This window comes from Panthera leo, chromosome D2, assembly GCF_018350215.1.
Source record: "Panthera leo isolate Ple1 chromosome D2, P.leo_Ple1_pat1.1, whole genome shotgun sequence".
NCBI classification, from domain to species: Eukaryota; Metazoa; Chordata; class Mammalia; order Carnivora; family Felidae; genus Panthera; species Panthera leo.
In genome coordinates, this window is record NC_056689.1 from 4,864,277 (window position 1) to 4,888,248 (window position 23,972).

Genomic DNA, 23,972 nt, shown 5'->3' on the forward strand with positions numbered 1-23,972 from the left:
TTCCATTTGAGATTCAACACTAACCAAGAAAAAAAATATAGAAACCGAGGGGCCTATTTCCAAAGAGTTTAAGGGAATGTGTTACATTTGTCTTCCTTCTGTGGCAAGTACCAGCTAGGTAACCACATTGCTTGAATAGACAGGCCTCCTGACATTCTGGTTTATCAGAAAGGAGGAGTTCCTAAGTAGAATGGAGGGAATAATAATTCAGAGAGGAAATCAGGAAACCATGATTCTGATTACAGAGTCAAGATGCAGACCCATTATTACAAAGGTCACCCAGTAAAAGGACACAGTATAAAATACAGAGAGAAATAAAAAGCCAGTTTTCCTGCAGCCCCTCTCTAAGTGTGCAGAGAAGAGGCAGAGAGAATAAGGAAGCGGCCCCACTGAAGAGTCACTGGAAAATAGAGCACATCTATAAGAAATAAATCTGATATTTAAGAGAAGGGCTCTCTCCTATGGAATCTACATACTGAAGTCCCGTATGTTGCATGAGTAAATGCCAGGTTAATAAGGAGGAACCACTCCTAAATTCTAGGAAATGTGATTTATCTGAGAAGAATAGGTATATGGAGGGTGACTGATGGTGTTGTGGACTAAAGGACCATTGCCGAAGCGTGCTACTTTCCTGAAGCAAATACCCACGAAACAGCAGCTCGCAGCGACCACTGTCCACTCCGGATTGCACTGAGAATCAACACGACCACCAGAAGAGGTCAGGAAGAACATCTAAGAAATATTTAAAAGTATCCAGTGGGAGGCAAACCGTAAGAGACTCTTAAATACAGAAAACAAACTGAGGGTTGATGGCAGTGGGCTAAACGGGTGATGGGCATTAAGGAGGGCACTTGTTGGGATGAGCACTGGGTGTTGTATGTAAGAGATGAATCACTAAATTCTACTCCTGAAACCAATACTACACTGTATGTTAACTGACTTGGATTTAAGTGAAAACAAAACAAAACAAAACAAAAACGTACCCAGTAAGACACATAAGAAATAATGAATTTAGAAGGGGACCAAAAACAATACAGATGCTTATGAACTCAGATCTCCATAGATTAATGGACAGAGCATGGAAAAATAAAGTGAATTTAGGATTACAATACAAGGTAAGAAATACTGACTCCTAAGTCTTTAAGATAAAACTTAAAATTTATATAAGATAAAAATGTGGGCATTATTGAACAGGAATAGATATGGGGGGGGGGGAAGGGATAGATTGGTGCTACATGTCTAAAATATATCTTCTTACTCCTGATAAGATGTATAGGGATAAATAATCTGACACATTGTAGGTAATTAATACATATCTTCTAAATGGATAAACGAGAAAAGAGAAAAAAATCAATAAGACAAAAGGGATTTTCAACAAATACAAAAAGCCAGCTAGAGAAAAATACACCAAGATGAATGAAAATTTAAAAATGCTCATTTCAAAAGTTCAAACGTAAATGAGAGAACATTTCTGACAAAAAAGTGACAAAGTATTGAAAGCCAATGTCATTGGATATTAGAGAGAAAACAGGGACCATATGAGATATGATCTTGAGATATACTAAATCATCCAAATGAAAATAAAGTGTAAAAATAGAGGATAATTGAAATGAAGAATTTTAAAAAGGAGAGGGAGAAACACAGCCACAGAAAAGCCATAGGGGTCCACAGGGAATTTCTGGGGACAGTCAGACTTCCTGGATTAATAGTTTCCAGCCGAGGCAGCTGGTGACCATTCTTCCAGGGCAGGGAACAAAGGGGGAGCGAGGCATGTGCTATCCGTATGCCCTTCACCTTTATGCTGGAGCAGAGAATCTCCCATCTCATCCACTGTATCTCTGGTAATTTCATCACTGTAGGAGCCACTGCAGAGGGGCCAGTGCTTATACTGATGCACACCAGGACCCCGAGCCCACCACCGTCATTGTCACCACAGTCATAATAGCACGTCCTCCGGAAATGTCTCCAGGCTCTTGGATCCCTAAGAAAATTAATACACACCATGATGCACACCAGGACCCCGAGCCCACCACCGTCATTGTCACCACAGTCATAATAGCACGTCCTCCGGAAATGTCTCCAGGCTCTTGGATCCCTAAGAAAATTAATACACACCATGTAGAAATTTAAGATCAGGGAAGTGGAAGCATACTGGAGGTCATCGTCTAAAAATGGGAACGGGAGTGATACAATTGGACCACATGAAGGAAACGAATCTGTATTTCTATAGAACACCAAAACCGGCATGGAGGAAAGATCCAGCAGCCACGGAGGAATCCGACTCAAGGCAGTCAGCTAAAACCAGGGTCTCAGACACGTTCTTTTTGTCTGCACTTCATTCGTGAGAAAAGTACAAGAATAAGGATACAAAACACTGCTGCACAAGTCAGTTTGTGTTAAAGCTGAATGAGACTGAGTGGCCACGGTAGCCCAGGAATAGGGCAGAAGTGGGGAGTGTTGACTGTTCAGTACCTTTGGATTAAAAATACGTAAATAAAACCTTTGGTTAAAAATAAACAGAATTCTCTGCCTTGAGATTCTAAAATGAAAGGCAACTCAGGTAGAATTTTTTTCTCTTTATAGGTCTCTACCTGACCTAGAGAGAGTCAGGTGGACTCTTTATGACACAAAGATAAAATTATCTGTAAGAGAAAGAAAGAGAAGGAAAACAGAATCTTAAAAATAATAGTAAGTTCAGAAAGAAAATAAAAGCAAAAACAAAGATAAATTTAAGAAAATTCTCACAGCTTTCACAACAGAGTCACAGAAGCCATGGACCACGGGAGTAACGGCAAGAGGTTATCCAAACCTGAAATTAAGAATCAAACTAAAAGAAAGTAGAATAATGAATGAGATAAGCCACTTGCAGGAAGAGCTCACTCTAACTGATAATCTGTACATGAAATTGCTGACTTGTGTGCCCTTCAGGAACGCACGTCCGGAATGCAATCTCACGTAACAGAAGCTTAAACCTAACCAACTCTACGCATCTGGAGAACCGAGTGCATTAATAGAAAATGGTGACCGGTCAGCCAAGAGCCTAAAACTTATGACCTTAGATGCCAAGTGGTTTGCAATACAGTCCTGTCACCATACCTTGCTCAGATCCAATCATTCTACCTCCTTCGTTCATTTATGGCTCTTTTCCAAGCTCCTTACTGTTTGTGTTCAAAACCCTACGAATTCTCTCTGAAATGTATTTTATGACCCGACACATGTAGGAGCGTCACTGCACTCGGCAGACCAGGATGAAAGTCCCGATTCTGCTTAATTACCGGCTCTGTGGTCTGATGGCAAATCACTTAGCTTCGCTTAAGGTTGTGAGGAACAAGAGAAAAGGTGTGTGTGAAAATATTCTGCAAACCGTAAAGCACTATCCAGATGTAACTTTCTGAGTTGAACATCTATTGCTCTGAGGGGTTTTCTGAGTGTGTGTGTGTGTGCCTTTCACAGGTGAGTAGCTGAGTAACACGTTCCTGTGGTGTGAACAAGCCCCACACACTTAACGCTGGAGTTCCGCAGACCTGAGTCAGGCTAGGTGTGGTTGTATGGCTGCTACAACAATGTACTTTTGTGCCCATTTCTAAAAGGAACCTACCTGCAACCCAAGTTAGCCTGCTCCAAAAACACCTCTGCACTGAGAGCTGACACAAGTCACACAGACTCTCTGTCATGAAAGGCACACGGAGCATAGGCTTTGCCTAAGTCATAATTTTCAGGGTTGTTTTTTCCCTTCTCTGCAGCTGTTGAACAGAGTGGTTCTGATTAAGTCATACCATATCGTGAGAAACGTCGCTTCACAAGGGTGCTACATTCTGTATTTCCCAGCACTTTGATCCCTGCCCACTGGCCCCTTTGATCTCTGAACAGGATGTACAAGGTTGACTAATCAATGCTTCCCCTCATTTTTACTTCTTTGTCTGTTCACTGTTTATATTTAAATCATTGACTAGAATAGGTGAATATGCATGACCTGTGTCTTCACCCATTTGGTGTGTACGTCTTCAAAAGACAGAAGGAAGAAAAAGGCCTTCCAATTTTCAGCTAGGTTCTCGGTGAAGTCAGCGTTAGCCAGGAATGCAGAAACGGTGCGCCCTTCTTCCTCTTTGAAAACGTGGGTCACTTTCCAGAGAGTATAGGAGGACGGCGCAATGGAAGCAGCAGACCCACCTACCCCACCCCAAACCTGTATAAACCAGAGCACAAGTCCCCGTAATCTCAGATGATCATGGCGAGGGATGGGTCTGCAGCAGGTCTGGTGATGAAACTATGACATGTGATACCTCTTATAAACACGAATGCGTCCCCTCTCAAGAGGTAGTTGTGCTCGGGTAGGTAAGAAGCCTATCACTGAGAAGAAAACCAAGAAGATACAAAAGAAAGAAAGAAAGAAAGAAAGAAAGAAAGAAAGAAAGAAAGAAAGAAAGAAAGAAACAGACAGAGAGACAGAAAGAAAAAAAGAAAGAAAGAGGAAGGAAGGAAGGAAGGGAGGGAGGGAGGGAGGGAGGGAGGGAGGGGAGAGGAGGGGAGGGACGAACAACCAAAACAACTAAATACTAGTGTCCAACGCAGGCACACCGGAAAGTACCATCGGAGTGTAGAAAAGGAAGAGAGCCCTTGAGGGCCGGGTCATCAGGAGAAGACTCCTCACAGGAAGTAGGTTTCGTCAGGTGGGACAGGTTCCAGACACTGGGAACTATGCGCAGAGTTTCAGAGCTGAAAGTGCCTAGGGGCAGGTCTCGGGCCCGGCTGACCAGAGCAAGCCTAGAGTTGGGAAATGACTCGTGCCAACTGCCGAGCAGGTGCTCCTGGAAAGTGAATCATCCACACAGGTAGGCAGGACCAGTTTGGGACCTGAACCCTCATTTTAAACCAGTCATGGAAAAATAAGCAAGTCCCTTTACCCACTGGGAACTGCAACTTTATCTCTAAGGATGGACTGGTTATCACACTCCTCCCCAAATTCTATGTAGTAAGTAAAAGAACATGTGTCCTCCCTTCCTCTCTCTCTTTCCTTTCCTTGCTTTCATGAACTCAGTGATTTCAATAGCAGCGGCCCAGACAATTGTCAAGGGAATATCTCCGATACATGCAGGTACTTTTAGACCATTCCTACTCTCTATCAACATGTGAGGAATCAATCCTTGCTTGAAGGTGATTTATCTGTTGCTACCATCAACCCCCATCCCGCATCCTTCAATTTTTGAAGAAAATGAGCACGGAGAGCAGCCGTATTGAATTACACACGCAATGTCCTGTTTTCCATATTACCTGTACCAATGGCTCATCAAATCGGACACGACAGAGGGCGGATTATCGGACCTTTCCCCTTGATTTAGCATAGCCACCTCCAAGGTGGCCTGACACCCTTTACCAAAGAAAAAAGAAAGAAAAAATTCCAAACTCCACAATTCCATATGAAGAATAATAGCAAAAACTACTTAAATTGTCCCATTTCTTACGAACAAAATCATACGTTGTTGGGTCTTGGAAGAGGAATTCAAGATGACACTTGGAACCTCACACAGTCAACCGCATCAATCTGCAGACTAGGTGATGTGATTTGCCCACAACTCCATAGCTAATTAATTCCCGGGCTTTCCATCCTGTGCTCTTTCCTCTGAATCAAGTCTTCCTCATTTATTAAACAAAGGAGTTGTATCTCGGAGGGTTTTTCAGCCTTGCAACCTATGATCTCCTTCTTTGTAAACCTTAGAAAGACCAAAGCCTATGAAACAGATGGTGTCAGTCTAACTTCTGTTCGTAAAGGACCACACCAGACTGGTGCGCTGTGGTTCACATGTTAAGTGCTAAGTGGCAGAACAAGTTAATGCCCTGTTGTTTGCCTTTGGAGGTAAAAATAGACCTGCAGCTCTCAGCCAAGTTCCTGTGGAGATTTGTCCACATCCCCAAAATACCACACATATTTGGCAAGAGTGACAGATTATGTCCAAGCAAGGTCCAGATCTTGAATAGCAAGAGTATTTCGAGTAAAGAACAACACGCAACGGCAAAGCTCTCATTCCTACGTAGGCCACTTATCTCCTGGAATTGCTGTTCTATTCGCTTCCTCTTCCCTTTTCCTGGCTTTCCCTGCCCTGAGTTCCAAAGTCTCCAAGAATGAACTTTCACCTTAAGTTATCCTCGAGATAGAATATTCATCACAAGTCAACAATTCATGTACCCACTGTTTTTTCTTCTTTCTCCCTTTCCATATTTTGCAGATTTTCTCCTGAGATGACCAATCCATTAATGGCAGTATCTTCCCTCCACCCTTCCTTCCATTCTTTCTCTCCTTCTCTCTCTCTCCCTCCCCACGTAAGTGCGTGCGTGGGTGTGTGCGTGCCTGTGGACATCTCTTTGGGTTGACGGGATTGTCCGGATAGGTATCCGTGGTTCGCACACACACAAATCCAGAGAAATAACTTGTACAGAAAGAAACACGTGTGCCTGGGGCCGCCATTTTGTCTTGTTGCACTTATTTTTAGCTCCGGCCGCTGCATCTGCCCGATAAGCACTGAATGCCTTGCCCAAGCCTCCTCGGCTGGTCTGGCTTCAGCTCTCCCAACCCTAACTCCTAGCTCCTTCCCTAACATGTTATTCCAGCCACGCTCTGTGCCTGTCCTGTGCCGGATCTGTGTTCTTCAAGAACGTTTACTGTGCTCTGCATTAGTGACTCTCTGGGTGTGTTCCAACAAGCAGTCCCTGCAAGGAATGCTTGTCGGAGGACGAGAGGGTTTGGTGGTCAAATAAGCTTGAAATCAAACGTAGGAGCTGAACCCAATCTGACTCCAGAGTCAAAACAGCTGTCGGAGAGATTCTTGCCACAACTGGGGAGATTTTAGTACACGCTGGGTGTTAGATCACATCAGGAATCATTGTTATGTTTTTCAGGTATGCTCATCGTAACACAGCGATAGACAAAATGCCCTTGTTCCTCAGGGACACGTGCCATGTGAAAAGGTGAAGTATCTCGAGTGTCATGATGCCTGAAATTTGCTCTCAGGTGGTTTCAACAAGAGAAAATAAATTTATCCTTTTAATCTAAAACTAGCACATTTACATAAACCATATATGGTTCAGGAAAAAATGCTTGTTATATATTTATATATAATGTGTAAACATATGTGTTATAGATATCACAGGTATAACATTTATACATTATCTATATAGAAGTTTCCACATCAATATTAGTATAAAATATATGTACTAAAATGTTTGTCATATGTAAATCGATACATATATCATAGAGTATATATATTTTTATGTATAATATACGTTATTACCTCAGATATATGTGTATATTATATATAACAAACGTATGAATATCTAAATATATAGTTTTTTTTTTAACCAGACCATCTGTCTGCACAAATATATCAGTAAATATAGAATGCAAACACATACAAAACATCACCATGTACATTATGCAAATGTTTTTATTTTCTGAAATGTATTTACTTATTTTTTGCTAAACCATTTGAAAGCAGGTTGCATGCTAAATTCTGACCAGCCCCGGGCACACAGCAGTCAGGTGCTGGGACCCAGTGTGGATAAGCACGAGGAAGGGCATGGAGCTAGTTCACAGGAGGGAACCTCTTCACGGGTAACTGAGTTGACTTGCAAAGAAAGAAAATGCCCTTTTATGCATTAGACTTCTTGACGCAGGGAAGAAGGACTCATTTGTGAGGGGGGGGGAGGGGCGTCCCACTTGTAGCCCAGTGTGAGGGCTTCCAGACTTCCACAGGAAGAACCTCGCTTCTTACCGCACCCCTTAAACTACTGCCTACAGGGAATGCACTACTAATTGTAGAGTGGTAAGGGTTGGGATGCATGATGAAAAGGTTTGTTTTTGGAAAGAAACTTCCTTATTTCACTTAGGTTCTTGTGAAAGATGTTTCTGATGCGGGCCAAGGAGCCAGACAAAGGCTTTAAGCATCTAGTCCAAAAAGCAGAGCTCGAACAGTAGATAGTCACTCTAAAGACATGCACACAAATTAAAGTGACCCTGTAATGTGACTGATAAGTGAGGCACTGCTATTCCGTTTTACCTCTTTTTTTGTTTTTCCTTAGGAGAAAGAGGGTGAGCCCGTATTTGCTTCTGGAAGGGAGAGGGCTCTGAGGTTCCTCTTTGAAGCCTTAGGCAAATTCTATGACTTAGGTAACTACCTCTGTATCGCCTAACAATACCAATTTAGCTCAGAGAGTCTCTGTGAATTATAAATTACTTATAAAAGTAATTATAAACTACTTTGTCAATACAAAGTGCTATATAAATGCTTAATAATAGTCCTGTGAGCCACATGGCACCCCCTAATGGGAGCTTATTAAGGAGTTCCTGTTTAGCTGGGATTAATTCTAATTTTTTGCCCCTTAAATGAAGCAAGGCGCTATGCCTGAGAAAACAGCAAGCACAGTCCTAGAATATTTTCATAGTTCAGGAAACATGAGATCCGGGATTGTGCTCCATCGGTCCTCGCGATCTCTGCTCTTTCTAAAACAAAACTGAAACAAACTTCAGTCTCAGGAGAAAGATGATTGGAAGGCTGAGCACAGGATTTCCTTGAAATTTCTTAGAGCCAGAGAAAGGAGGGATGTTCAGTGGGACCGAACAAAGTCCGCTACCGAGGTGGCACAGAGAAAGGGACCTACACGCCAAAACACACACGTGTGTAAATTCTCCATTCACACAGTGGGCTTCAAGAAATGCAGGCGGTCCCTTTGTAAGTTACAGGATTTAATCCTCACATCTACTTTTTGAGAGAGATGTTATGTTTCCCAAATTATAGATGAGAAAACTGAGGCTCTGAGTAGACAAGTAATTTACTCAAGTTCGCATGGCTGGTACATGGCAGAGCTCGGACTTGATTACAGGTATTTTCTCTGCACAGAATTTCCTTGGATGAGAACATAAATTAAAAAGCAAACCAAATGTACAAACTAAAGACTCTTCCTCTGGGCATGTTCATAATGAAATCTTCGTACCCTTACCTTTCCAAATAAATCTCTGTGGGCACACGGGAAATATGTCTTGCTGAATGTGATACTGTGACTAAGTATACTTGCTCATTTAGTGGGAACTCCATTGTTAGTTATTTAAATGTTTACATTTCTTTCTTCAAAGTAAAATTCCATAGGATTGTGAAACACTGAGCTTTATATTGACCAGATGTATGCTATTTTGCATCTCATAATAATGGCCATCTTCTAAGAAATTAGAGTGGAGAGAAAATACAGTATTTACTCCCTAGAAATGTCCACAACTCAGAGAAAAGGGAACTCTCACGCACTGTTAGTGGGAATGCACACTGGTACAGCCACTATGGAAAACAATATGAAGGGTCCACAGAAAGTTACAAACAGAACTGCCATACGGTCCCACAATTCTACTTCTAGGTATTTATGCGAAGAAAACAAAGACACTAATTCGAAAAGACATATATGCCCCTATGTTCACTGCTTTACGATAGCTAAGATACAGCAGGAAATTAACTGTCCATCACTAGATGAAGGAAGAAAGAAGACGTGGCATATATAATATATATAATAGAATATTGCTTAGCTATAAAAAAGAATAAGATCTTATTATCTGTGACAACATGGGTGGACCTAGGAGGTATCAGGTTACACAAAATACATCAAAGACAGACACCATATTATTTACATGTAGAATCTAAAAACCAAAACATATGAACACACAGAACAAAGCAAAATCAGACTCAAATACAAAAAACAAACTGATGGGTTACCAGACAGGAAGGGGGTAGGGGGCCAGGGGAAGCAGGTGAAGGGGATTAAGAGGTATAATCTTCCGGCTATCAAATCAATAAGACACGGGGATGTAACATACAGCATAGGGAATATAATCAGTAATATTGTTAACAACGTTGTATGGTGACAGATGGTAACTAGACTCGTTGTGGTAACCATCTCATAACATATATAAATATGGAGTCACTATATTATATACCTGCAACGAATACAATATTGTATGCCAGTTATTTGTCAATTTTAAAAAACTACAACAGAGATGTCCATGATCTGAAAGATCAGACAAGCTTAAAAATGTCAGGCTCTGTGTCTAAAAGATGTCAGTTAACCAGCTGAGGAAACCTATCTTACAGAGGGTGTAACTAAAACACCAGCCAAAGAAATGCTCCCATTTGCTGGCAGAGATTGCATTAAGGTATGTAATATAATGGCAGAAAAGACATAACTTCCTTATTTTCATTTTTTTCTCTCTTCTCCATTCCAAAGGTGAGTTGTTAATAGCAGTATTCATGACTATCAATAGATCGGTAAATTCAGGAAATGGTGTCAATCTGGTGAGCCTTGTTTCAGAAACACGGTAATCGAAGTCTAACATCATTTCTCTGGAATGCTGAAGACCTCTCAGGACCAAGGGAGCGGAGTACATGGTTTCGTGGCCCCACGCTCAGTCTCTGGGTAGGCGCACAGGTGCAGGAGGAGGGTACCGTGTGCGGGAGCCAGGGGTGCAGGCTCCCTCAAAGAAGAGCCGCCCTTTCCTCCAGAAGCTTCACTGCCATCTGCCGGTACACAGGACAACCGTGCAAATCTATAACGACCATGACAGAAAGGGCGCCCCCTAGAGGTGTGTGGAGCCCAACGTACACAACCGGAAGCCGAGCCTTGGTGTGAACCTTGGGTCCGAAAGCCCCGGAGACGGAATGCCAGGTACCCTCTATCTACCGCAGTCCTTCCAGCTATTTTCTAAATGAGAAAACATTCATTTCTTTGGCTCAGTGGACTCCTGGCTTCATTTCTGACCCTTTTTAATACGTGTATATTTATTTAGAAGTAGAAATGACATGATGCACTGTATAAAACACCAAAACTTTAAAACGATGAGAGAAGAAATATAAACGTTAAGTTCTAGTATTTTCTTCCCACACTCTACTCTGAAGACTACTGATTTAGATCCTAACGGCAGGAAGAGGGTAATCCTTGTTCTTTCTCAGAAAAAGGAAGGTGTATTTTTTTTTTTTTAACTGTGACCCCTTCTGTGTGCGTGTGCACGCGTGCACAGGCACACAAACACCCAAGTGAGAACGTATGGGTGAGGTGAGCGTTCAGGTGGCGTAACGGATGCTTTTCTCGGAATACGTTCCCAGCCAGTCCACAGGGACTTCCCAAACGGGAAATCACATTGGTAAACTATGGGGCTGACTGTTCAGTTATCCACGCTCAATTTTCCAAAGATGGTCTGCTCTCAAACCCTCCTCCGGAGGTTCACAAGCTACCCCAGGCACCGAGCTACCTACACCATTAGTCTCAGACGTGATTCCTACTCTGGAGGGCCACAGACCAGGACCTGCTATTTCCTTTCTTTTTTTTTTTTTTTTTTTCCAGGTTTATTTTTATCTATTTATTTATTTACTTTTGAAAGACAGAGCAAGCATGCGTAGGGGAGGGGCAGACAGAGAGAGAGAATTTGAAGCAGGCTCTGCACTGACAGCAGCAAGCCCAATGTGGGGCTTGAACTCACAAACCGTGGGATCATGAGCCGAACCAAAGTCGGAGGCTCAATGACAGCCACCCAGGCGCCCCAGGACCTGCTATTTCTAAGCCAGTTCTCCCCTTCTGTGCCGCTGTGGATGCTTGAAAAGTGCCCTGCAGAACCAGAAGGCTCTGGTTCTCTGTCACTTACAGGGAGGGCAGGACGAGGAGCCCTCTGGTTCAGTCCACTCTCTCAAGCGTGGTACGAAAAGCGAGCCATATTTACTGTCGCTCTCCAAATCACTGGGTATGCAGAAGGGTGAAATGTTTATATTTTGTCCCTGGTTTTTTGCGTTCTTTTTTGTTCTGAATAATGGCATAGGGAACATGTGTACTATGCAGTCAGACAGCCTAGGACTGAATCCCTCCTCTGTCATTTAACAAGAAGTGTGAACTGTAACGTTTAGGTTAAATTCCTGCAGCTTCACTTTCCTTTATCTGTAAAATGAGGAATGTTGATACTGCCAAACACGCCCCTGGGGTTGTCCTGGAGGCTCTTCCTACAACGCCCAGGACCATGGTTCAGTTCAATAAACGCTAGCCCTTCTTCTTGGCAGAGTTCTGGGACCATAGTTATTTGGGTCTCTTATCCAAAAACCTTGGGGCCAGATGTTTTCACGGTTTCCGTATTTTCAGATGAACTCTGTGAACTTTGGAAACGTAGAGAAGAGACAGTGAAACTACATGGCTCTCTGTTTACAATTTTAGTCAAAATCGAAACAGGATTTAAAAAAAAAAAAACATCTACTCTCTTTCCAATTTGCTCACAGCACCCTTAAACCCGTTTTAAAGCATTCTGGCACCTCTGTTTTCAGCTGAGTTTTATTACTTGCCTGATAAGAGTCATCTGGGTTACTCATTAAAAAACACAGATTTCAAGGCTTAAGAAAGCTTGTGATTCAGTAGATTAAACCCACGCTCCTGGACAGTGCCTGTCACAGATTACATCCGGGAGAGCCCGCATTACTAGACAGCCCAGCCCCGGCTCACCTGTGGACGCACCTGCCAACCCACCTGCTGGCCCTTAACACGGAGTCTGGAGTCTCCCGATATGTGGCTCCACCAGGACCCCACCACCGGGACAAGCCACTGGCTTCCTCCGTCCCCAGCCCTCGCTGCGACGCAAGCTGGCCAAGCCTGAGTGGTGACTCCCTCCTGTTGTATCTGAATCTGTTTTGCCAGAATTTCTACTTTGCTCTGCCATATCTAGGCCTCACTCCCTCCACTGACGATTTGTTACTGGTAGGTTCCCGCACATCCTCCTTCCTCTCTGGCCAATCCCATCCCATCCTTCTCAGGGACAAACCAAAGACACAGGACTCTGAAAGATCGACAGTTTTCAAAGCCGTTAGAAGAGATGCCCCTGGAGAGGGTGACTACCAACCTGGAGGAAACTTTAGCACTCGCCCCTTTCTGAACGTAGACGAAAATGAGCAATCGGTACTCTTTCCACACGTGGATGGCACAGGTCGTAGGCACGGAATGAGTAACGGCACCTGAGAACAGAGTTCAAAATGCTTTCTCAGGCTCGAACGCTGCAAAATGTCCACGAGAGAACACCTGTCAGGGTGACTAGAAACCTCTGCAGCAACAAGGGAAGAACAGGTAAGGGAGACCAGCTGGACACTAACTCATTTATGCACTCAAATAGTTAATGGGCATCTACCAGAAGCCAGAAAGACCTCAGATTACCTTACCAACGAGAGGAGAAATACTTCTCCAGACCATGATTCCAGCAGAAACATCCCATCGAAAAATATATACACACGCAGGCATACATATTTTCTTATGTATTACATATGAGTGTAGCTGCCAAAACTGTATCACATTTTAAAAACAATTTTTGCGACATAATTTCAGACCCAGAGAAGAATGTAGAGGATTCCCAAATGCATTTTACTCAAATTAACAAATCTTTAACATTTTTAATATTTTTGCTATATGTATTCTTTCTCTCCATACATGCACATTATATATACATTACATACAGTGTAAAATATATGTATTCTATCTTCTAATTTATATCCTATACAGGCCATTATGCATGTTACATGTTATATATCTATTTAAATTATATAGAAATAGTTGTATCTCTGTAGTACATAGAGCTATATAATGCATGCATATGATTTTTTTGATTCATGATAATACGTTGTATGTTTCTTCATTTCCTAATACTTCAGTGTGTATTCTCTAAGAAAATGATTTTCTCTTTTGTAATGAGAGCCCAGCTATTAACTCCAAAATTTAGCATGAATGCAATAACTTTTAAAATCAAACCGTTCATACATTTCCCAGTTTTGTCAGTTTTTCCAATAATGCACAGTAACCCCCTCTTATCGGGGCGGGGGGGGGGGGCAGGTTCCAAGACCCCAGAGAAGGCCTGAAACCTGGAACGGCGCCCACCCCCGCATACCCGGTTCTCTCCTGGGCATACGCACCCAGGATGAAGTTCGATTTATGAATGAGGCACCCTACAAGAGTAACAGCAACAGCCCATAAGACAGACTACCTGGAACGACAGAACGTAATGAGCGTACGGGAAGGTGCCCGCTCACCCTTCTCGGCAACGGCGACGGCGGCGGGAGAGGAGAAAATGCGCTCCTGGGTGCGGAGAGTGTGACTGCGCAGGCGCGGGCGTGCAGCCGTAGCTCAGGCTCGCACCGCCTCTGACCTGCGGGCCGGGGAGGATCATCTGCTTCCGGTCCGAGGGTCCAAGGTAACTGACAGGGCGGAAGCGGAACTGCAGACCACGGGAGATCTCGCCCTACAGGAGCCTCGCCCTACGCTCCAGCTGAGGCTTGTATGTGACGTTTAGTTGTCCTGACCTTTTGTTTCCTTTAATCAGATGGGGTTGCTCCGCTTTATTTCTTCTTCCCCAGCCCCCTTCTTTTTTAAATTTTTATGACATTGGCATTTTGGAAGAACACAGACCAGTCATTTTATATTTCCTTCCCTTGGGGTGTTTCTGATGTTTTCTTATGATAAGATTCAGTTGATGTATCCCTGCAGGCCAAATCATAGGTGACAATTTCCCGGTTACCACAGTTGGAGGGTACGAGGCCCATCACCTCCTGGATGGCGGTATTCATTTCTGTCACCTAGTTACAGTGTGGTCCTGTTTCTCCACTGTATAGTTACTAATTTCCCCCTTTGCAACTACTCATTAGTCTCTGCAGGGGGAAATGTGACCATAGTATATGTCCTGCTTCTCATCAATCTTTTTCTCTGTAGATTTAATATCCATTGATGATTCGTGCCTAAGAGAATCTACACTGTAAAGGAAAATGGCAATTTTTAACCACTACACCTTCAACAAATTGGTTAATGTTTTACAAAAAAATAAGAGCTTGTCTTCCCCCTGTTTTTCTTGTTTTAATTTTTTTAATGTTTATTCATTTTTGGGAGATAGAGTGTGAGCAGGGGAGGAGCAGAGAGAGAGGGAGACACAGAATCCAAAGCAGGCTCCAGGCTCCTAGCTATCAGCACAGAGCCTGAAACAGGGCTTGAACTCACAGACCTCAAGATCATGGCCTGAGCTGAAGTCTGACACTTAACTGACTGAACCACCCAGGTGCCCCTCCCTATTATTTTTCTCATTATCTATCAAGCTATTTATTTATAGACCTAGGAATTTCCATTATTTTCCAATGAGTTGTAAGTTCTTTTTTTTCAAATGTTTATTTATTTATTTTGAGAGAGACAAAAAGAGCAGGCCAGGGGCAGAGGGAAAGAAAGACAGAACCCCAGGAAGTCTCTGTTTGAGCCTGACGTGGTGCTTGAACTGAGGAACCACGAGATCATGGCCTGAGAATCAAGAGTTGGACGCTTAACCAACTGAGCCACCCAGGTGGCCTGAGTTATAACTTCTTATTGTCTTTAATAATCTCTATACGCAACCTGGGGCTCAAACTCACAACCCTGAGATCAAGAGTCACTCACTTTTTATATTGAGCCAGCCAGGTACCTCGTCTTTGTTTATTGTTTTTTTTTTTTAATTCTTTTTTAATGTTTATTTATTATTGAGAAACAGAGACAGAACATGAACATGGGAGAGGCAGAGAGAGAAGGGGAGACACAGAATCTGAAGCAGGCTCCAGGCTCCGAGCTATCAGCAGAGAGCCCGATGTGGGGCTTGAACTCACAAACTGCGAGATCATGACCTGAGTCAAAGTCGGTCGCTCAACCGACTGAGCCACCCAGGGGCCCCTGTCTTTGTTTATTCTTAATGGCAAGTGTTCCGTATATTTTTCTTTAACCTTAAATAAGTAATGATAATCACATTGTACATTTGCAGAACTTTCCATGTGTTTGCAGTATTTCCATATAACTAATTAGAGCCTCTAAAAAAGATGTAAAATCCATGAGGAAAAGGGTTTAAATTCATATAAATGCCTCAGGGCAAACAACTTTTAGGTCCTAAGTTAGGAACAAATTTCTTAAAATTGAGGACTGATTTCCTTTTGACTGGTCACAAGACATAGAAATAAAGAAATGCCTTTTAGTCTCCCAAGAGTGTAGGGGCATTCAAAACCCTTTTTCTGAAAATGAATATTTCTATTTGCTTTAATAATTTTTGTAAAGCTCTCCATATATGCAAATAAAAATAAATGTTTACATGTGTCTGAGTCAAAAATTATCTCTCTATTGCATTGTTCCAAAATTTTAATTATTTGAATTAAAAATACATGATAATGTATTGTACATTTGGAAGTTACTAAGAATAAATCTTAGAAGTTCTCTTCACAAGAAAAAATCCTCATAACTATGTACAGTGGTGGATGTTAACTAGACATTGTGGTGATCATTTCATAGTATATAGAGGTGTGAGACCATTGTACTTCTGAAAACTAAAATGTTTCATGTCAATTATATTTCAAAAAATAAAAATATATGAGCTTTTAGCCTATAAACATGAATACAGAAGTTGTTTTATTCCTTCATAAGAATCAACAGAGTAGTTCTAAGGAATAAAGCAGGTCATATTATTTACCTTAAAGACTTTGTGCAAATCACCATTTCAGTTACATGATGGCTAATGAACTCTGGACCATCTTTGTTTTTAAAACGATTTTAGGTTCTTTGGGAAAAACATAAAATATCTCCCTTCCAAATAGTGTACTTATGGTGTCTTCTAAACATCTGCACATGTTAGATTTAAATGTTACCAAATCAGAGTGTTGAATCAGGGCTTTAGATACATAATTTACAGGCAACTTTCTGGAAACATACTTGCTGGGTTAACACCCAACCCTGTAGCCTGACGATAAATAGTCATGACACCTTGAATCAGGCTACGAACCAGGCATTGTCAGGCGTCAGTTGCACAAAAGAAAAAGAAAAAAGAAGAACTTCTCATTGGAGGTTTCCCCTAGAGGAAAAAAAAAATGAAAATAAATAATAATTTGCAGACAACTAGAAGTGAATCACTATAAGGAATTTCATTTTTTAAGTGTTTATTTTTGAGAGAGCACAAAAAAGGGAGGGGCAGATAAAGGAGAAGAGAGGATCTGAAGGGACTCCACGCTCTCAGCAAAGAGCCTGAAGCCGAGCTCAAACTCAGGAACTGAACCGTGAGCCCATGACCTGAGCCGAAGTCAGACGCTCAACCGACTGAGCCACCAACGTGACCCACTAAAAGGATTTTGAAATGAAACCTGCTAATTGTCATAAAATTATAAAAGTTGCCCAAAAAGTTATAAAAGTAATAGGAGTGCCTATATCAAAAATGATAATTGCATGGACATAGACAACAACTGACCCACACCTGCATGTCTGCAAGACAGGAGAAATTTCCATGGGGGCCAAGCCCAGGAAGAGCACTACTGTCTGGGTTATAATTCATAGAGTCAGCGTGACCGAGAGACAGGAAGTGGGTAGCAAAGAAACTGGCGCTTGGGTAGAGTTAACAGGGTACCTCGCGGTGTGGCACAGTGCGCGTCAGTGAGCGTCAAAGCCGTCCTTTGAAAGGCAGGTCCTTCCCGCGCTGAGCCAAGAATCCAGCCCGGTTCATTCACCCACCGAAGAAAACCTGCTTTAATTTTTTTTTTTCCCCCACCATCTCTACTTTCCAGTTGCTCACAAAGATTCTGACTGCAATCACTGCACACTAAACATCCCCGGTGTCAGAGACGATAGCGTTGCAAACCAAAGGATTATGACCTCTTTCCGCAGGCTTCCTGCTGGATGGAAGCAGGAAGGAGAGATGGATTACATGGAGAGAAGGCCTCGTTTGAAAACATTAATCTTCGGTAATTAGTAACTGAGGAAGGAAATGCAACCAATACATGAAAGTTAAATTCGCTTCTGCGAAAACAACCGATTGCTAAAGATGATGGGATCTGACAATGTACCGTCTAAAATAAAACACCGAAAAATGTGAAACCCGAAATCGAACAGTTGTCCCGTCAACCTCGTGTGAAACAATCTGCATCAGGAGGGCTGTGAGGGGCCCTTCAGACAACAGATGTGTGCGTTGTGTGTACGAGGGTTTGTTTCTCAGTCAAAACACTTCATACAATTAGTAAGGAGAGAAAAGTAATGGTACCTGGGCCCAGGTGATTGCTCCTTTTAAATGTTTCCCATAAACTTCCTTTCCTTGTTCCCAGTGCTCTTTTCGAAATATATCTCCACACATCACAAAGGGCCCACGTATTTCTCTCAGATTTCATTTCTGTCCGTTTCGTAAGCACACCTTCTGTGTCCGACTGAACCTGTTACAAAAAGAAAACTGAATGCTGAATACCACGTTATTAAAAGAGCATTAAACAATACACCCTTGAAAAGCAGTCCCTTCAAAATGTGAAAATGTAGGCACCCAGGAAGATAAAACCACTGGCTACTAAATTTGCATTTTAAAAAGCCAAATTCAAAACGTGTCAGATTTAACAAACTCACTGCCAGGGGACCCATTTCGGAGATAAAAGATAAAAGGCCAGCAATCCACTTTACCCCCAGCAGCTCAATGAAAGTCCTATGATTCCTATTGCTTCATCAGGTAACTACAAAGTCGTTTCCTCCCAGTGAAGGGACACTTTCTCCCCCCCCCCCCCCCCCCACCGTGGACTCTAAAACTATCTGACTGTGGAATGGAGTCAGAAAAACCAGTTCGAGAAAGAACTTACTTATGCTGCCATCTACTATGTGGAGTAAGGCCCAAATTCAAACATCCATAAAGGGAGCCTTTGGGAGAGCCCTAGGGAATTTGCCTCTTCTCCTGACTCCGAGTTCTTTGCCAAATTCTCCCTTCTCATTATCTGTTTCAATTTACAAGCCGATTATCCGAGTGCTTCAAATTTATTTGTGTCTGGGTGTGTTTAACGTGCTGAGCCACGTTATAATACGGAATTCCAAATGATGCTTCTAATGATGTTTCTGGCAAGCGTTATGCTTGCAGATCACTTTAATTATTTCACTGTCCATGAGTTGCTTGGCGAACTTCTCTCTTGTAGGGAAGCTTCTGAAGTCCTTGCTAAGGTATTGACTAAAATCGTGGGCCAGAGGGCCCCCTTGTTCCTTTTGACAAGATGAGATCCGCGTTCAAACAACAGATGTGGTGTCCAAAGTTCGCATCCGTGGAGCCAGCCTAGGAGACAGATGGGACAGCTGTAAACAGGCCTGCAAATTGCTTTGGCGAGCACAGCTTTACTTTGAAGATTTCACTGAATCTTTTTTGACTTGTAAGCCACTCATGGCACAAGAAAGCGAGTTTACCTTGCAAACCTTAACCAGATACTAGCTACAATGAAGGAATCTCAACAAATTTAGATGCGTGGTTCAGATAATTCCCTTGGAAGTTCAGATAATTGCCCAAAGCTTATTTAAATCTATGGAAAGACTTTACCCTCTCCTCCAGCTCAGCTCATCTTTTCTCCTTTCTTCCATAATCCTCCCCACCCCTCTCTGATCTTTTTGTCATTCTCCAGATAACCCTACTTTAAATCTCCTGGTTTTATCCTGAATTTCCACCTCACTTTTGAAAAGACCCCCCTGTGCTGGCACATTCCTGCAGTAAGAAAGTAATGGCTTTCCTTGTCAGGCATCTCTTAGCCATCCAGTGTTTTCAAGAGCTCAGATCCTTGGAAAATTTGCTAGTAGGTTTCTAGAGAGGAAAAAAAAAAAAAAAAAGCTTCTTAAACAAGATTCTAATGAAAAGGTGTGAGTCAAGAGTGCCTACCTTCCAAATGTTGTTACGAAAAGAGAAATATATTGTCTGGCCGGTGGAAACATTCACAACTATCTGTAAATCCAAGACATTTGTCTTGGCCGTGTTTCAAAATGTCAAATGAGTAACTGTGAATAATGTTCAGGATTCACATTCAAATAATTCACATTAGAATACAATATTCCTCACATTTAACTTTCTGATATATCTTACAACCCGTGGGTGGGGGGGGGGGGGTGTTGGCAAAACTCTTTGATCTTTGCGTTCAAAAACAGTCACCAAAGCCTTGGAAAACACAGCAGATAAGAGTCTTACCTTTCTGATAAAAGGAAACACATTTTAATCAGATTCTGTAACTGTCTTTCTTGATAAAGGTGGTTGAACTGTCCTCCTGAAGAATTAGCCAAGTCCCTGGGATTTGGATCCAGATAGCGCAGTCTGTTTGGCAATCAGCAAACTGCTCACCGCGAAGCCTGTAAGGGCATTTATATGTGATATTATTCAGTCACCCATTCATTCAAAAAATGCTGATTGAGGATCAATTAAAAGTAAATCAAACCCTCTCTTCAAAGGACGTCTAACCCCATAATTAATGGGGATAAAGCATTATCAGGAACGCAAAGTAGAAAGCACGGATGCCACCGAGGGGACCGAATCGGAGCCCGTGGGCGTACAAAGAAGCACTAGAGAAGGTTTCTCAGGGGTGGTGCCCTGAAGCTTGATTTTGAAGTTTATTACTCTTTCTTTTTAAGTAATCTCTGCACCCAACGTGGGACTCGAACTCATGACCCCCACATCAAGAGTTTCATACCCTTCCATCTGAGCCAGCCAGGTGCCCCTGAACCTGGATTTTGAATGAATGGGCAGGATTTAGGAATATGTAGGGAGAATAATACTGTAAGACTAAGTAACCAGCTTGAATGGGACAACACAACACATGCTGAAAATGAAGTAATTTAGGTTAATAGACATATAGAATAATGGAAAGAAGATAGTGACAGATCACACTGGGTGTGAGTAAATTGGGATGAACCCCTGATTTGAGGATGGGAGAGCTTTAATGGCAGGCAAGAAAGAATGGACTGGGGGAGGAGGCAGATGGAACCATCAGAACCTTATTACGAGAGTACAGTAATCTTCAACAAATGGGAAAAGGATAGTCTTTTCAACAAACATACCAGGGACAATTGGATATATATGTGCAAAAAGATGAATTTAAATCTCGACCTCACAAAACTCAGCACAAAATGGATCACAGAGCTTTATTTAAGGGCTAAAACTGTAAAGCTTTTGGAAGAAAACAGGAGAAAAAAATTCATAACTTTAGGTCTAAGTGTTCTTAGGATGCAAAATGTAGGGTACCTAAATGAAAGATATCAACAAGCTGAGCATAATCAAAATTCAAACTTTGTCATTTAAAGTTAAAAACACCAGCAGGGAAATGTAAAGACAAGACAGAGATTGGGAGAACATGTTTGCAAGCCATCAACCCAATAAAGGACTTGTATCTGGTATAAATAATGTGCTTTTACAACCCAGTAATAAGAAGACAACTCACTTAAAAAAAAAAATGCAAAGGGTTTGAATAGATATTTCCCTGAAGAAGATACACAAATGGCTAACAATACAAGAAAAGATGCTTAGCCTCATTAGCCATTAGAGAAAAGGAAATGAAAACCGCAGTGAGACATGACTTCACACCTGCCACAGTGGCTACCGTCAAAAGACGGTCACAAGCATGGGTGATGATGAAGAGAAACTAAAAGTCTCATACATGGCTGTAGGGGATGCAAAATGACACAGCCACCCTGGAAGACAGTCTGGCAGTTCCTCGAATGATTAAGCATAGAGTTACCAAGTGATCCAGCAGCAATTCCACTTCTAACTAGATATCCAAGAGAAATGAAAACGTACGCCTACACAAACACTTGTAAATGTATTTTCATAGCAGCATTATTCATAACAGCCCCAATCTGAAAACGGCGTGAATGTCCATCTGCTTCTGGATAGACAAAAAGGGATAGAGCCACACAGCGTAACACTATTAGCTGTTGATAAATTTGACGACATGACTAAATGTTAAAAATGTTATGCTAAGTAAAAGAAGGCAGACTGGAATGGCCACCTAGTGTACGATTCCATTTACATGAAATGCCCAGAAAAGGCAAATCTGTAGAGGCAGAATACACATTAGCATTTGCTGGAAGGCCTGGCAGAGTGAGTGGGGATTGAATACAAACACGCAGACATATCTTTTGGAACTGAAAGCACAGTCTAAAACAGAATTTGATGATTGCTGCACAATTCATAAATTATTAAAAATTACCAAATTGTACACTTAAAACTTTTAATTTTGTGGTTTGTCGATTATACTTCAATAAACCTGCTCTAAAAAGTTTCTGAGAGAAATAGATCACAGAACAGCACACCGGGAAATACTCTGGGAGTAAATATGGAGCATCAGTGGCAGTGGGGAAAGCCCAGGACATAGAGATCTGTAGGAAAGATCTCCCAATTGTTCAAGTAAGAGGATGGAGATCTGAACTAGGAGAGGAGCAGTGAAAACAAAAACAGAGATGGGGGCACCTAGGTGTCTCAGTCGGTTAAATGTCCGACTCTTGATTCCATTCAGGTCATGATTTCACAGTTCATAAGATAGAGCCCCACGTCGGACTCTGCATGGACAGCATGGGACCTGCTTGAGATTCTCTTTCTCCCTGTCTCTCTGCCCCTCCCCTGCTTGCACCCTTCCTCTCTCTCTCTCTCTCTCTCTCAAAATAAATAAACATAAAAAAAGAAAAAAGGAGGAATGGGATAGGATATTGCCTAAGGAGGTAGAACAGAGAAGACATCACAAACAATTGGATGGGTAGGGTCCAAGATGGAGAGTGACCAAAGATGTCTGTATAATTTTAAGACTGGATAATTTGGAATAATCCATTGCTTGGACTGGGAAGAAGCAGAAAAAAACTGTATCGTTCCATGTTATTACTGCCTTACAAGCATCCCATTCTCCATGAAAGAATGCTAGCTTAGTAATAACCCAATTATTTGTATCTAGCCTGCTTTATATTTTCCTCATCTGCTTTTCCTTCCAAATAAAATTTTCTGGAGTATGATACACATCAGATTATTATTCTCTGGAAGACAGAAGAAGTTACTGCAGAGGGGTGAGGGTGGGATTCCTCTGTCATGTCTCTATCTAATTTATTTTCAACAAATGTGGATTACTTTTGTAGCTAAAAATGATTTTTAATTGTTTTATATTGAACTACTAGTAGAAAAGGATGATGTGGACACACTAACAAAATTCTTAAGTATTTTTGCAATCTTCATTGAGTAATTACCTTTTTCTCATAATTAGGGCGAAATATTTCCTTCTATGGAAGAGCCCAGTCACAACTACTTGTTCGTAGAACTGTTTGGAAGGAAGGTTCTGTCATCATTATTGGAAAGTCATAGTCCCCTCTCTGTGGGTGAAAATCCAATCTGTTGCCCTGGTCACTTCTGAAGGTCTCAAATGCTCTGATTCTTTCTTTTCCCCCACGGTCCTTTAGGCCAGGTTCTGAATTCATACATGCTTGTGTTGGAGTCTCAGATCCACCACTCATGGAAAATATATTCATTCCCAGGGCCTCTGTTTTACTCTTCAGTAAACTGAGAGGTGAAAACACATGTTCTGCTGAACTGTTGTGCACACTGTGGTTGGTTGACATGCACAACTCCTAGGAAATGCGTAACGCATATCAGCTGTTAGTATAGTTCTCCTCTGGGCTAAAGAACTAAACCGGGAGTGGCCAACTGGATCAGCCGTAGAGCATGTGTCTATTTATTTTGTGTGACTTTGGGCAAGATACAGGCATCTGCACACTTCTCTTTTCTTATCTGTGAGCTGGGAATAGTAATTCCTGCCTTTTGGGGGTGTTGGCTCTATCAAACACATGAGATCATTTTACCAAGTTCTGAACAAAGGGCCTGACACTTAGCCAGGTATCCCCAATAAATATTATTTCTTCTCTCTTCCTTGGTATTTTTTTTCCTTTTGGGTAATTAAAGAAGGAGGAAGGGGCACCTGGGTAGCTCAGTCAGTTAGGAGTCAGGCTCTTAGTTTTGGTTAAGGTCATGATCTCACGGTTCATGGGATAGAGCCCTGTGTTGCGCTCTGCTCTGAGCTAGGATCTTACTTGAGATTCTCTCTCTCTCCCCCCCTCTCTAGGCCTCTGCTTTGCTCTCTCTCTCTCTCTCTCTCTCAAAAATAAATAAATAAACTTTTTTTTTTTTAAGGAAAAGG

General features: G+C 42.0%; 1 protein-coding gene across 1 annotated transcript in view; it reads right to left on the reverse strand.

The window, feature by feature from the left end:
- Positions 1 to 1,566: 1,566 nt before the first annotated feature.
- The window catches only part of LOC122202676, a 53,763-nt gene continuing 31,357 nt past the window's right edge, over positions 1,567 to 23,972 (reverse strand). Inside the window, exons 3-5 of the mRNA XM_042909126.1 lie at positions 14,030 to 14,300; positions 12,902 to 13,013; positions 1,567 to 2,095 (exon numbers count right to left, since the gene is read on the reverse strand). Of these exons, the coding sequence (XP_042765060.1) occupies positions 1,567 to 2,095; positions 12,902 to 13,013; positions 14,030 to 14,300 (912 nt within the window). The remainder of the gene's footprint in view (positions 2,096 to 12,901; positions 13,014 to 14,029; positions 14,301 to 23,972) is intronic.